This window comes from Panthera leo, chromosome C1 (assembly GCF_018350215.1).
Source record: "Panthera leo isolate Ple1 chromosome C1, P.leo_Ple1_pat1.1, whole genome shotgun sequence".
In the NCBI taxonomy this organism is placed as follows: domain Eukaryota; kingdom Metazoa; phylum Chordata; class Mammalia; order Carnivora; family Felidae; genus Panthera; species Panthera leo.
The window spans coordinates 49,621,399-49,636,536 of NC_056686.1; the positions used below are offsets into that span (position 1 = coordinate 49,621,399).

General features: G+C 37.6%; 1 protein-coding gene across 32 annotated transcripts in view; it reads left to right on the forward strand.

Moving 5' to 3' along the window:
* NFIA (nuclear factor I A) overlaps nucleotides 1-15,138 on the forward strand; it is a 372,067-nt gene that overhangs the window by 42,817 nt on the left and 314,112 nt on the right. For 11 of the 32 annotated variants that reach the window (XR_006206037.1, XR_006206039.1, XR_006206032.1 and 8 more), the window contains exons 3-5: nucleotides 6,251-6,290; nucleotides 8,349-8,478; nucleotides 14,951-15,044. The exons of 19 other annotated variants lie outside the window; for them this stretch is intronic. Coding sequence is in view for 2 of the 13 variants with exons in the window: in XM_042951905.1 (XP_042807839.1) it covers nucleotides 6,251-6,267 (17 nt within the window). In the remaining 11 variants the exon portion in view is untranslated. Of the gene's footprint in view, nucleotides 1-6,250; nucleotides 6,291-7,699; nucleotides 7,793-8,348; nucleotides 8,479-14,950; nucleotides 15,045-15,138 lie in introns of those variants that run through there. 2 more of the 32 variants (XM_042951905.1, XM_042951906.1) reach the window with 2 other exon arrangements.

A 15,138-nucleotide genomic window follows, 5' to 3' on the forward strand; every position in this document is an offset into this window, starting at 1 on the left:
GGTCTGGGCTCTGTAATATTTGTAATTATGTGAGATGACAAGATTGAATTAACTTAATTGTAGAGTTTTACATAGTGTTTGTACCAAATCCTAATAAAATAATGTGAAATTCAATGAGTAATGCCAAGTGGGACAGTGCTCTACTCACATAAGCTTACTAAACTTGATATATTCTTATGGCGCTTCTCCAGAATGTAGAAGAAACACATTTATCTAGGTGATTAGTATTCTTTCTGTCTGCCAGATTTAAGGATTGTTTGGAAATATTGTTAGAATCAAAATCAACGTTTGTTGCTACACAGGGTTGGGCATTCCAGGCAAACTCTGGTCGTTTTTAATGGTCTTACTCTTATGTCCACTCATTTTATGTCTGCCATGACACTGATGTTTTCAGTAACACAGAGCTGCTATCAAAAGAGTGATACACTTTTAAGTGAAGTATTTGGGAAAGTAATAAAGTCATTTCTGGTCCCATCTCAAAGGATATTATTGAAAATGTCTTTAAAAGTGATCAGGGTAACACATACTAGGCCCTCTCCAGTTCCGGTGTTTGAAGTTAACAACCTGCAGTTCAAGCCCATTTCAAGCGGAAAAGTGGCTCTCCCACAATTCCTCCTCCCCCTTTTTTGAACCACAGACATTTTAATTTTATTTACTTATTTATTTTTAAATTGAAGTATAGTTGACATACAATACTATAGTACCTTCTGATGTAGTGATTTGACAATTATGTTCGTTACAAAATGCTCACACAAACTACTCTTTAAATACTGTAGCTGGTTCTAAATTTAAGGAAAAATGAAAATATTGGGAAATAATAGTCAAAATAGTTCAAAAGAAGTTCAGAATAGTCAAAATAGTCAAAATAGTCAAAAGAAGTTCAGGACAGAAGATGCTTTTACGGTTGGTAACTGCCCAAATCGGATTTAACTTGAACATGGCAATGCTTTGCATTTTATGATGGCTAATTCGTGCCATCTATTAGCCATAATGCCAGCTCCTGTTTTGTTTTTTTTTTTTAAATCTCAAATACATTTACAGTAAATATATTAACAAATTGTGAGGTCTTAGGTTGACCTCCTGGACATTAGGAAATCAAATTTAAAGCATTGCATTGTCTGTTACTCAATGGAGTGGACTGAGTACAGCGTGTGACTTGTGTTCTGCCGATGATGCAATAAGCTAATATTGTAGTGTGAGTTAAGGTTGATTAGATGATCATCTTTAACTCTGTTTTCTCCAGGGGTTTTTGAACGCTCGTGTTTTCAGGTGATAGTCTATGCCCCTATTATATTGCTCTTTTAAAAAAAGTGTTCTCTTTTGGGCAAGAAAACATAGGCTCTCTTCGGATTCTGGATGGAAATTAGCAACCTTATGCTCAGAATGTAAAAGTATACTGTGTTATCATAAACTGACTCTCTTCCAAAAAAAAAAAAAATTCTAGGGAGTAAAATACATGCGCAAGATACCAGAAATTGATTTACAGAGTTATAGCTATTTTTTTTTTTTTAACTTTCTTAAAAGTTTTTGTCCTGGAATTAATTTTCAGTGAAAACTAAGACATTTTTCTTCTCATCTGGAATCAGTTTTTACCTCATTAGCAGGAAATGGTGAATATACATTAAGCACAAATAAAGTTCACTTTATGAGGCAAAGAATTTGCACTCGGTAAGTAGATGTGTACAAATGAAAGACCCTTTCTGCTGTCCTTAAAGAGGATTGTGAAGGAAATTTTAATAGCAGATACCATCATTCAGGTAACTTCCACTGGTGTGATTCCCGCTGCCCTCCCTCCCCCCACAATAAATCCAAAGAATCCAGGAGAATTTTTCTCCCAACCTATTGGGAAGTATTTCGATGCAGCCTTTAGTATATTGGCAAAATTAAGTGTTCATTAGCTGGGCCTTGGTGGTGATATCATGGGGGTATGGGGTAGAACTCTCTTTTCCATTTTCTTTTGATCTTAAAGTTACATAACTGTGCGTTCAGCTTAACTTGTGTTATTGCAGTAGGAAGATGTGTAGGTGGAAAGATATTCTAAAGGGAGGCTAGAGCCACCTTCCCTGACAAGAAAAAATTCAAGGGAACAAATAAATAAAAATACACTCAAAGAATCATAGAATGTTATAGCTGTAAGGGACCTTAGGTTTCATTTAACCGAAATTTTAGCTTCAAGATCCTAGAAAAAAAAAAAATATTCTGTGATTGTGAATGGCATTTTTCCATATTTGAAAGTTAAATTTACTAATGTGTCTGCTTATTTACCCATGGTATATTTGTGGCTCTTTTTTTTATATTACCAGTGGGAACATATTCTGTATTATAGTATCTTTTTATTTGTCTGGATGCTTGTATATTCCTGTTTGTCTATTAATGCTCTCACACGTGCAAACATACAAGAGAAAATGGCAATCCAGTATTAAACAATGGGGAAAAAGTTATAGTGCAGTAAGACTGGATTAGTCATGCTTTTCACAGTCAAGTTGCCATAAGGGTCATTTTTTAAAGTTTTAGACTAACTCACATGTATCCCAGAGTTTATACAGGGTTGTGGAGTATCTCTTTAGACATATAGTCTTGCTGCTGTTTTGTCCTGACGTATAAAATGGATATCATTGAACTGGCATCTAGAAAGCATTGGTAGCACTACAGATTTTATCACTCATTCCAAACATAGGAGTTGCAAAACACCTTTCTTTAAATATTTTCTCTTCATGGTGCAACTGGGGAGGGCCAAATTCCAGCCTTAAATAAAGTTTCAACCTGACTAGTTGATAGAAATGGCAGAGTAATAGAACTTGTGGTCAAGAAGCTGATACCTGGATTGTGTCAAGGATTAGACTGTATGTTTGCAACCCTTCCAGATGGGCTCCTTGTTTCTACTCTATACGCACATCCTTGTAGCCATAAGGAAACGGAGAGAGAGTTCTACCTTTAGTTTCTTCTTCTAGAGATACTCCGCATGGGACTTCTAGACCCTAATCAGTATTCTTTTGTTGATGATAATCTACTTAAATGATATCCTATCATCAGAATCCCTTAATGGAATTATCTTTGCATTTTGCACTGTTCTTCCATCTTGGCTTCTAAAAGCTAGAAGTGTCCTTCCCCCCATTCCCCCCGCCCCCATCATTTTCCTAATGGAGATGACATATAAATATGCCAAGCAGAATCCATAATCATGGCAGGAAACCTACACAGTAGGGCTGGTTTTGATACATAGTCCACCCTACTGGCAAGTACTTTTTAGGCAGCTTCATATAATAACGCATAGGGTACAAAAAGAGACCTCTGCTGTGATTTCTTTGGTTTATGTATTTCACATTGAAATTGTAGGTTTTTTTGGTTGGAATTTATTTGAGATGATTAAAGACATTTTGCAGAGTACTCAAATATAGGTGAAAGAATTTCAAGTTTGCTCATTTTGGCATAATTTTAAAACAAAAGTGTTACTGTTGGATCTGGGCATGTGATGGGTGAATGAGTGTTTCAATGAAATGACATAAGTCTGTATAATTTGGAGGGTAATGATGCCTTAGAACGAGAATAAATCTGGAGCGATGGAAAGGCTCCATATTCTAGATGAATGCATGCTTCCTCCTATGAGTCTGAAAAATAAAATTAAATCTTTATTTATACGAATCCACTGGGGGAAAAAAGCTACATGGACTGGGTTTATGATATATTTCAGAACAGGAATATTAGCCTTAACCTCTTTCCTCACATTGCATATGATATTTAATCCATCATCTTTGTTTTAAACAAACAATACACAAGCTGTTGCTGGCATTGGTATAAAGCTGATGGTCCATCTGGAGAGCAGGAATATAGATCAGGAGAATAAGAGAATTGAAATTGGGTGCAAGGGCAGATTTGCATGTGTAAAACCTCTCTGTTTACTAGCTTTTTATCAAATTGTTTAATACGAGGCAAAACAGAATCCTTTTTCTTGAATCTGAGGACCTTATTGGAGGAAAAGTTGCTGAAGGAAGAATAATTGGGTTTTGAGGGACAATAAAATTATAGCCATTAATATCTTCTCGTTTTGCATGGGCGAGTCCATGTGGAAGAATTGAGAACACTGCTGGGGATTGGGTTCTTGTTCTAGCCATGTGATCTTTGGCCAGTCATTTTAGCTTCTTGACCTTCAGTGTCCTTTGGTCCAAGTTAATTCAGCAACCACTTCTTGAGGTGCCGTGAGAATTTTCTCGGACCCAACCATTCTGCTAGGCATTATGGATCCATGGCTGAATAAGACTGAGCCCTACTCTCAAGAGGCTTAAGGTCTTGCAATGGAGACAGACATTACAACTGAATAATGTAGTGAGTGTTATATAGGAGACACTGGCTCACAAAGGAAGGAAACATTCTGTCTGGAATAGACAGGAAGATTTGTATTACAAATCTCTTATAAGGATTTTCTATTTTGACCAGCAGAGGAGCAGACATTCCAGGTATGCGAATAGTGAGAGGTTCAGAACAAATTATCAACAAAGTTCTTTCCAGTTCCACATTTGCAGTGTTATCAATGTAAAATTCTTTGAATAGCTTTCCACTGATGAGTTATTCGCTGAAGAGTGTTTATTGTCATGCTCGAAAGAAAATAATAATGAAAGAAACAATGATTTCCTTTAGTTATAAAACTGGGGCTGGATGGGAGGAGGCCGCCAGTATTTCTCTTTATAATTATTGCCCTGTTTGAAAAATCAGCCCGCATCTAGGGTGGCAAACACTGTGTAGAGGCCTTCCTTCTTCCTTCTCGGGAGCAGCAGTGGATGGAACCACTGTAACCTGGCCTCCCGCCATGAGAGGAGGGAATCCAGGTGGCCATGTTCAAATGTGTCTGCGTGCAGCAAGGCTTCTGAAATGACAGGAGAGCCCGGCGGCTTCCAAAGCAGCTGTGACTCTGGATTGCGCCCACCATCCCTGCTTCTCACCACAAGAGGAGTGAATCTCTGCTGCCTTAGGAGGCATGGAGCCTGGGACTTTAATTCCTTTTTTAATTTTTCATTTTATTTTTAAAACGCTTGAGTGGTGGATGATGATTTCTTGACAAAAGAGAGATTTCCCCCCTTTTAAAATTATTTTAACTCAGGCTCTTGTGTAAACTCATGGGCTGGGAATAAGACCAGAATACCTTCTTTTTGTTGTTGTTTACAAACGGCCAATAATTTATTCACATGTGACATTTGAGCTGGCATTTTTTTCCTCCTAAGATGACAGTAGCTTCCGCTGTTGTATCCTAAAGCAAAGTCAGAGTAGCCCTTTGCTTTTGTCCCCATCGGTAGTTATATTTTGCCCTCTTGCCTTTTTCATTTAGACCTTATGGTATTTCCTAACCCTCAGACTGTTTTGAAAGGCTTTGATTAAAATATGCTGATAAAAGAATTCGATAACCAAGTTAGGAACGACAAGGCTATCTAGAGAAGACCGAATGATTTGGCAGCCTAACAAATTCTATTCAGAGCACACAAAGAGATTCTGGAACGTTTTATAGGGACTCGTGTTTAGGGAATGGTATGAACTCAGGTTACCTGCCGAATATGGTGTCATATGGAAACATTTAAGAGCTTATGGAAAATTCTTTGAAATAAAGTGGAATGAACTAGCAAGCATATAATACCTAAGAAGAAAAATAAGAGCATTCATTCTGATTTTTAGGTGGCTGCTTAAGGAAGGGAGGTGGATGGAAGTAAATCATTCCAACTTTGTATGCATAACGTAGAAGAGCTATCACCTAAGAATAGTTTTGCTAACCAAACCCTAGACTTAAAAGGATATTAAAGGCCATCATGTCTAACCGCCTTCCTCTGTAGGAACCTCCTAGGTGTTATCCCCAACAGCCTTTACTTAAATACTTCCAGAAAAAAACTGAGGGACTGGGGGAGTAGGGACGAAGGTTGGCAGGAACTTCTGTTGAATACCTAATATCTGCAAGATACTGGGGTGCACACTTTCTCACCATCTCATTTGACTTACGTGTGGGTTTATAACCTCCAGATTACAGGTGAGGGAACTAAGTTATTTACGAGTAGGGAAGCTTGCCTCAGCTCCTGTGTCTAGATTAAGGCAAAACTGAAATTAGAGCCTCGTTCCATCTTCTTGTACTACACTCAGGTTGGAGGAGAGCTCCTTCCTCACGAGGCACTCTCTTCTGTCTTAGTAATATACGTTGTTTGAAATGCTTTCTTTTATTTTGCTGAAATCTGTCTCTCATTAACATCTCTCCTTGGTCCCGATTCCACCTCAGGAACGACACAGAGTTGATGGAGTTCTCTTTTGTCATGAAGGTATGTTAACAACGACTGCTGCCCATATGGTTTCTGCCATCTCATACTTAGTTGGTTTTTTTGACAACACACACACACACACACACACACACACACACACACACACACAAATGTCCTTTTGTTGATTCTAGTTCACCTTCCAACATATGGAACTCTTTTTGAATCTTTAGAGGTCTAGACTCAAAGATCATGAGCATTAGAAGATATCTTAGTTTCATCTCACCCTGTCTGATTCATCAACAATTGTTACTATGCCATCATTCAAGCCATGCATAAGCCATTAATTAATAGTGAACGGGACAAAAAGGCTAGGTTAACTCATGGTCTGTGTATTAGTTCCTGAAATTGAAAGCAGAATTTAGACTACCTGCGAATTTTTCTGGGAAGAGAGTTAATGGAGATTGCCACATTTTTAAGGGAACTTCTTACCGTGAAAAATTAGTAACTATTCAAAGTAGAAAACTTCCTCCATTATTCTTTGTTTAAAATTATAAGCCCAAGTGTTATTCACCAAAACCTTACCTTTTACTCTTCAGGGACCTTTGAAAATGTGTGGAATACTGATGCATCTCCTGTATACACCCAGCACTTACCGATAGTAGAATAGGAGTTGGCTTTCTCAGTGGACTGGGAGCTCCTCAAGAGCAGGGGCCTTTGCAAGTCCTTGACCCTCTCGCTCTAAGCCACTGGCAAATACCAGACCCTTGAAGTTTATGAATTGAATGGAATGGTTCAGATGAAACTGCCCATGTTCTAAGATTGGGCTGTTTATTTTAGTTAGCCTTATTTCGTGTGCCGTTATTTTGGGTGAATGGTGTAATAATACAATTGTACTGAACACCTAACTAATTTAATAAATAATGAAGAGGAAGAATAATGGACCATAATGAGATGTGAAGAGCCCAGTTAATAATGCTGAGTTTTATTATGTATGAAATAAAAAACATGTAGCCTGAGGAAAAGTGTTTATTAACATACTCCTTCGTGTGTTGTTATTGAAGAGGGGCACTGGCCTGAGTGAAATGGAAACTGATGATTTTACATACATAAAAAGAGCATTTTAGGAATTGAAACCTGAGGGAGGTTAGTTGATACAGTGTCCTATACTTTACAGATAAGGAAACTCAAGTTCTGATAGTGAAGTGACCTTCCAAAGGTCACACATTCAGTATAATAGTACGTTTTCCAACAAATGGTGGTGCCTACCTCATGCTTTTTTTTTTTTAAATCTTCCAAATGTTAAAAGTATAAGATTAAATAAAGGTCATTTTTAGACCATATGAAGTAGCCCAGTTGCCCCAGGATTAGTTTATTGTATGCATATCTGCCATTGTTTTACAGATCAAGCATAAATCCACACAATTTGATTTCTATGTTTTAAATTTAAATTTAATTAATTTTTTTTTTAGAGGGAGAACGTGCAAAAGGCAGAGAAGGCCAGAGGCAGAGAGAGAATCTTAAACAGGTTCCATGCTCAGCATGGAGTCTGATGTGGAGCTCACTGTGGGGCTCAATCCCACAAGCCTGGGACCATGACCTGAGCTGATACCAAGAGTCAGATGCTTAACTGACTGAACCACCCAGGTGCCCCATCACACAACTTGATTTTAAAGGACAGTTTCTTTGCAAGTGAAATATATCTATGGAAAGAAAAGCAGTCATATTTTCTTATCTGAAGTGACTAGTTCTTTGCTGTATTTCCATTAGGGCTATTTTCCAAGGGGAGTTTCAAAATATTGAATATGTTAAAGATTTCTAATAAAGCTAGGAATTTTGAGAAAAATTCAGAGTGCAGCCATAACTTCCTTCAAACTATCTCTTAGAGGAGCCCCCGTTCAAGTTAGAATCTTGGCTTGATGGACAAGGGAATTGACCCAGTGCAATGGTTCTCGCATTGTTATGATGAACTTTCCTTGACTCGTCTCCTCAAAAAGTCAAAGTCAGTGTCTTTGATTGCTTCAAACACGATTGTCTTGTCTCACTAGCTTAGACTTTAAGCTTTTCTTATGCTCCCAGAATGACTTCTTTGGTAATTACTTCTACTTTTTATTAAAACAGTTTTGGTCGTTGAGGTAGGAAGAAGAGGAAAGACCAATCCCGTTCCAGTTTGCTTGGGCTACGTTGATGCTGTCTTTCAGACTGCTGGTGAAATAAAAATTCCTGGTTTCTACGACATCAGAGATGCCAAGTGTGTGATGAAGACAGTGTTGTCTTACTCTTTTTGAGTAATGGACACAAAGACGTGCCCGTTGCCCTGTAACTTTCAGATCTTCTGTAACCTTTTTAAACAAAATGGGAGAAGCTGCTACTTGTACCCAAGGGAAGAGAAAGTTAATGAATAGAAAAGACAGAATTTACTTAGGAAAACAGTGGAATTAAGCTCTGGACAAAACATGCATCAGTGATGCATAACATTTTTGTTAATTGGGTCTTAACAGGTTTCTGACTCATGTGGTAATCATTGTAGAAGTGGGTCATACTAGACCATGCCAGCGGCATATCCCACAGCTATAAGAACTCTTACCTACTTGTGCATGTGCACCTGAGTTTCTGGAGGCATACATTTCTATAGCTTAATTTAGGTTCCACGTACACTTCAGTGGTTAAACCTGAGCTAGACTCAAAGAGTTTGTTTCCATTAAGAAAATGAATCTTTTATGTGGACCAAGGTCAGGTTAGTTAATTTGTTTGCTTTTATTGGAATAACTTTTCCCATTCCAATTCATCACTTAATTTTAAGTGGTTCTACTAAAACACCCATTAAAGTCCCTTACATTTCTCACAGACTAGGGCTATGACAGGTTCATGTGACTTGTCTTTTTCAAGGCACAAAGGTAGCTTTTCTGATCGTCAACCTATTCTTCCTTGTCTGTAATTTCCCAACGATGAGGGAACATTTTCTATGATAGTATGAACTCTATTTGCAAAGAGACCAAATGAAGTTTTCACAAGACATAAGATTAAAATATAAAAACGCACCCAATGTGATAAACATTTCTTTTTTAAAAATAATAAGACTTTTTTTCCCCTAAATTCTTTTTTTTTCTGCCTGCTTCACCCTCTTCCCAACTGATGCATTATCCAGCAACTCAAAGTTGACTCCTGCTAGTAAAGTAACTAAATGTGATGTTATTGCTCTAATTAGTGGTGACAAAAGATCAATTAATGTTATAATTAAAAACAGTGTCTAGATCTGTTGTTTGTGGTGAACAAATGTGACAATTACTTTGTTCATTGACATAGATGTGTTGAATTTCCTCTCTAGATTTTAAGGGGATGCATTTTAGTGCTGATGTGCGCATTTAGCTGTGGACAGTAGGAACAAGGCAAGCATATTAGGGAAAGAATAGGGCCCATAATGTCTAAGCTAGAGCCATATTTTAACATACTTGACACCTTTCTTTGGTGCCTGGTGCTATATCAGCAACTTGTACTCACTGGATCTGGAGCCTCACGCTTTTAATATTTTATCACTAAATGCTTAAGTGTTTATGTTGCAAAAAGAAAAGGAAAAAAAAATCCCACTTGGACTCTTAGACCGCACGAACAGGACAATATATGATAACCATGTCATTGATGATTTTGGTTCTATGTATGGCAGTAAAGTTTAAGTTGATGGGGTAGAATAGTGAGTATGTGATTTTTGCAAATCTGGTTGGATTTTCTTCTGATACAGAGCAAGCTGTTTTTTATACGTTGAAGCCTGGGAAAGCTATGTTACTGTAAAAAGAGTAACCGTATCTCTTTTCTGAGTTGTTGCCAAGCAGATGTAGACTTTTGGAATGTGCCCAGAAAAGTTCTACAGCTGATACTTTGGTGACTTGTTCCTACTTCTAGCTTTACCAGCACCTATTTAAATAGCAGAGGAGCATGATTTTGTGTTGGTAGGTCACAGTTTTATACATTTCTCTACAATTAAATATGGGTAAGCTAACATTGATTGTAATTGATAGAAATGATATAAGCCCAGTTTGCTTTTAATGAATACAGTGAAAGGGCACGTGGGTGGCTCAGTTGCTTAAGTGTCTGACTTCGGTTCAGGTCATGATCTCATGGTCCGTGAGTTCGAGCCCTGCGTCGGGCGCTGTGCTGACAGCTCGGAGCCTGGAGCCTGCTTCGGATTCTGTGTCTCCCTCTCTTGCTTCCCCTCCCCCATTGGCGCTTGCTCTCTCTCTCAAAAATAAATAAACATTAAAAAAAAAGGAATACAGTGAAGCTATGGCCAGCTTTGCTAATACATTTTTGACAAAACGAATCAAGAAAATCCATCTAAAAAGTTCTCTGAGAGATTGGCATTGAATGTAAAACAAGGACAATCCGCTACCATTACTAAAAGAATCTCACCTTTTAACTTCATCACATAAATGGATCATGCTCAGTGGATCTACCTGAGCAGCACGTGGTTTGATTTTAATTTCTTAGATTACTGATTCCCACCATCATGCCTGAGTACTCTTTCTGTGGTATTAGAAATGGGAAAATATCACACAGTTTCAGGTTGACAGATTTATCAAGAAATGAGCATTTTCTGTAACATCAGCTCAAAATAAAACGTTACTGTTATAATCTCAGGTAACTTGGTAGCAATGGAAATCCTGTAAACCTTGAAGGTAGTGTGCTTTTGACATGGATGGTAAAGGAAGGAAGCTAGTTGAGTTCATTTGCTCTGCTGCTGGCTAAAAAGACAAACAAGGAGGGACGGAGGGAACAAAGAAAGTAAAAATCTTTCTTTTTTTTCAGGAGGAGTTGGAAGATGAGGAGTAATACAACACGCCAGATATATATGTTAAAAACTTGCAACAAATCATAGATCACACTAAAGGATTACTAAAGTTTTAAACATGGCTGAGGGTATAGATGTCAGATTTTCTTACACAATAGTGGGTCTTTTGTTTCAGAGTTCACTCTTGGCCAGAAACTCCCTACCACTGTGTTAATTTCCTGTCGATCTTTCATTCAGCAACAGAACTAGAGATGGGGAGCAGACACCCCCCCCACCCCCCAGGCTTTTTAGACTGTGCTTTGTGTAGATTAAAAAGAAGAAAGAAAAAAGAACAAACTTTTTCCAAACAAGATGTCCATGTGCATTCTTTAAGATCCTGTATGTGTGCTTAAAATGATCCTTAAAAAAAGCTCTCTCCATAATTTTGAACCTCTCCTTTTTCTAAAGACTTTTATAGTCATTTTTTTTTTCCTTCTCAGCATGTGAATAAATGTGTAACTCGAATAGATGTTACTTTGCTATTTGCTTAGATTGTTTTAAAAGGCTAGTTGTGTGGAGGAACGAAGAAGGAAGGGAGGCAGGAGTAGCTGGGGTTTATTTGTTCTGTGTTGACCTAATGAGTGCAGTTCTTAAAAAATAATAAATATTTATATGTGATCTTAATTTTTAATGAGTCTCATAAAGTGGCTGGTACAGAAAAGTGTATGAGAAGCCATATATATTAAACTATATGTATTGTAAATACACGCATGTGCACACTAGAATGTTTTAGGAGGGAAAAGAGCTTATTGAGCTTGCTCCCTGTTGTTTTCCTGGTACCTAGAACAGTGCCTGACGTGTGACCGCCACTCAATAAATATTTGTTGAGTTAAACAAATATGAAAATAAATAAATAGGCAGCACCATATAGCAGGATGGCATTAGATTGGAATTCGGAAGGCCTGGAGTGTACTTCCAGCACTGCCGTTAACAAAGTATGAGGAGCTGCCTAAGTCATTTAATTTCTTTGCTCCTCTGTGGCTTAAAAACTGGAACCTTTGCCTTCATGTTTTGTTTTGTTTTTAAAATAATGATTAAATGATACCTAAGGGGTATAAAAGCTCTTTGGAAACTGCAGGGTGCTTTAAATGAGTGTGCATATGTGTGTGTATGTACAGAAAATCCTTTATCTCTTTGCTTCTCAATTTCTTTTCTTAGGAAAATCAGATTATTTAAATCCCATTATGCATAGCTCTCCTCTGCTCTTCCTAAGCCTCTGTATTCCATTACCTCTAGTAAATCAGAAAAAGGTGGTGAGTCAGGCTGTTGTAGAAGGCGAGGTCTGCTGTTTCTCATGACCATTTCACTGTGTGGAACTCCAAACTCTCCAGTGCGTGTATCTCGTGGACTGTCTTACCTGTTTCAGCCATACAAGATGTTAGGTATGACCTGGGGTCTCCTAGATATGACCACTTCAAGATTCTTTGATGAGCAAATTAAAGTATTTATTAGTCATTAATACTATAGATGAATAATCATGAATTTAACCTAGAGTCGACCTAAAATCAGTGTCATGGGATTATCTGTAAAGATTTTTTAAAAAAATGTGTGCGTTCGTTAATAATAGTATGTCCTGAAGCTGCATATCTGGAAGGGAAAAGGATAGAAAGTAACAAGTAGAAAGATATTAACAAGGAGAAAAGAGATCATGATCAGAGATCATGATCTTTAGGACAGTTGTTCAAGGCTTTATACTCATTCATTCTCCACAGTTATTTTTTGAATTAGGATTCTTATTCTTTTTCTTTTTTAATTTTTAATGTTTGTTTGTTTATTTATTTATTTTTGTTTATTTACTTTTGAGAGAGAGAGAGAGAGAGACAGAGCACAAGCAGGTGAGGGGCAGAGAGAGAGGGAGACGCAGAATCTTAAGCAGGCTCCGGGCTCTGAGCTGTCAGCACAGAGCCCAATGCAGGACTCGAACTCACGAACATGAGAGATCGTGACCTGAGTTGAAGTCGGATGCCCAACCGACTGAGCCACCCAGGCCACCCAGGATTCTTATTCTTAAATTTAAATATCGAGTAACAAATTTGGATGGCCCTTCATATTAACATATTGTCTTAAATTAGGAAGAAATGGATTGAAGTTCGAAGTAAGCTTTAATAGCATCATAGAAGTTACATTTGGAGGTAGACTTCCATTGCATCATAGAACTTTTTAAGACTTTAGGAGACCATTTAGTGTAAGTACATTCATTTGGATCTTAGGAGAACTGAGGCCCAGATAACCCAGGCCAGGAATCTTTTGGAACGTCATGGCAACCAGTTACTTTAGAGTCTAGACTACAGCCCTAGGTCTTTAGATTTCCACATTCCAACTATCCCTTCCCCATACACAACTGTTAATTTTCTTAAAACTAAAACAATACTAATCACCCCACTTAGAAGAGCTTTCCAAAATATTGTTAGTGTTGAATGCCTTAGCATTGCATTTTGCTAGTAGGTGTCACTCAGATTTACTGAGCTGGAAGCCTAACTTAACAGAATAATGAGACATAGGTATCTATGTGCCATCACTGGACAGACACACCCACAGATCACACATTTTACATCTGAAAGAACAGAAGTAATTCTCCTCTCCCCCACTTTTAAATGATAAGGGACTATTGACAACCCTCCACTGTCACTTGTATCCATGTGGTTTAAAATATATACTGCTTATTCAAAGAGTTGTTCAAGTTCAATGCAGAAGATATATTATACCGTGTAATATGCCTGCATTTGTTCATGCATTCTTTTTGGAAACCTGATCTTATTTATGTCTGCTTTTACCAGATAGGCTAGGTTAAGTTATGTTAAACATGTTGTACTGAGACTTGATTCACAGTGCTGCAGCCTGGCTTTCTTCCTTGATTAGCTTTAATCAAACTCTCCGCATTCCATGACCTTAATAAAGCTATTTTTCCTGACAACTGAAGACTGTCTTAACAAGCACAGTTCATCTGTGCTGAAACTAAGGCTGAGTTAAGATGGGGTTTAGGTGCTCATTAAAGCCCAAAGAATGGAGTATAAGAGGAAATGATGAAATGGTGCTCCCTGAAACATCTCTTCTTTAAATTTAATTAGACAAATTATACGAAAACCAGTAGATGCCCTGGGAAGGCAATCAACATTAGGGCTAATAAAAAGCTTGAATAGTATGAAAGAGCTGGGGTGGGAGGTGCTGTAGTGCCTTTCTAACACTTATGAGAGGTAAATTAACACCAATTGCTAAACACAGAAGCTAGATGAATTTCCACATTGATTTAAAAATTAATTTTATGATGCTGTTCTATGTGAAAAAAATATAACAAAAATACTTTGAAGTTTGGCATGGATGCACATGTACAAGGTATTTTATGAATACTTTGTATATAAATTATTCATATGCACTTTATATATGAACTGTTTTGTACAGTGGAGAGGCAGTTATGGTCTGACTTTGGAGTTTTGACACACCTGGGTCCAAATTCTTACAAGTTCCCTCATTAGCTCTGTGTGCGTGTGTATGTGTGCGTATGTGTACACATGTGTGTATGTACAAGTTTACTTCACTCTGTGAAACCCAATTTCATCATCTATAAAATGAGATAATTCTTTTCCTGAACAGGCTTTATAAGAATTCAATGAAATTAAATTGGATTGTGTGTGTACAGAAGGGTTGGCACCATACCTGGTGCATAATAGGTGCTCAAAAGTAGGTGTTCTATATTTAAGAGAAATTTCTACTTAGTCAAGAGTGGTTTTAAGTGAACTGTCCTATAAATATGTAAGAATTAGGTTATGAATGTAAATATTCTACACATAATCTTATGGATCAAGATCATCTAAAGGGAAAATGCTAGAGGACAGAAGCTTGTAGTTTTTGGACAGAATGATGACTCAAACATACCTAATGAATTGTTTGGTGCCTACAGCTGCCAAGTGGAGAGACATTTCAGAAGGTTGAAACATTTATTAAGCACTGTGTGCTAAGCACCTTATATACCTATTTGAAGACAACTCTGCAAGGTAGGTGTTACCTAGTTTTACAGACAAGGATAAAGAGCTTCAGAAACACTGGTCGCATGTTACCATGGGAGAGCCAAAATTGGAACTCAAGGTT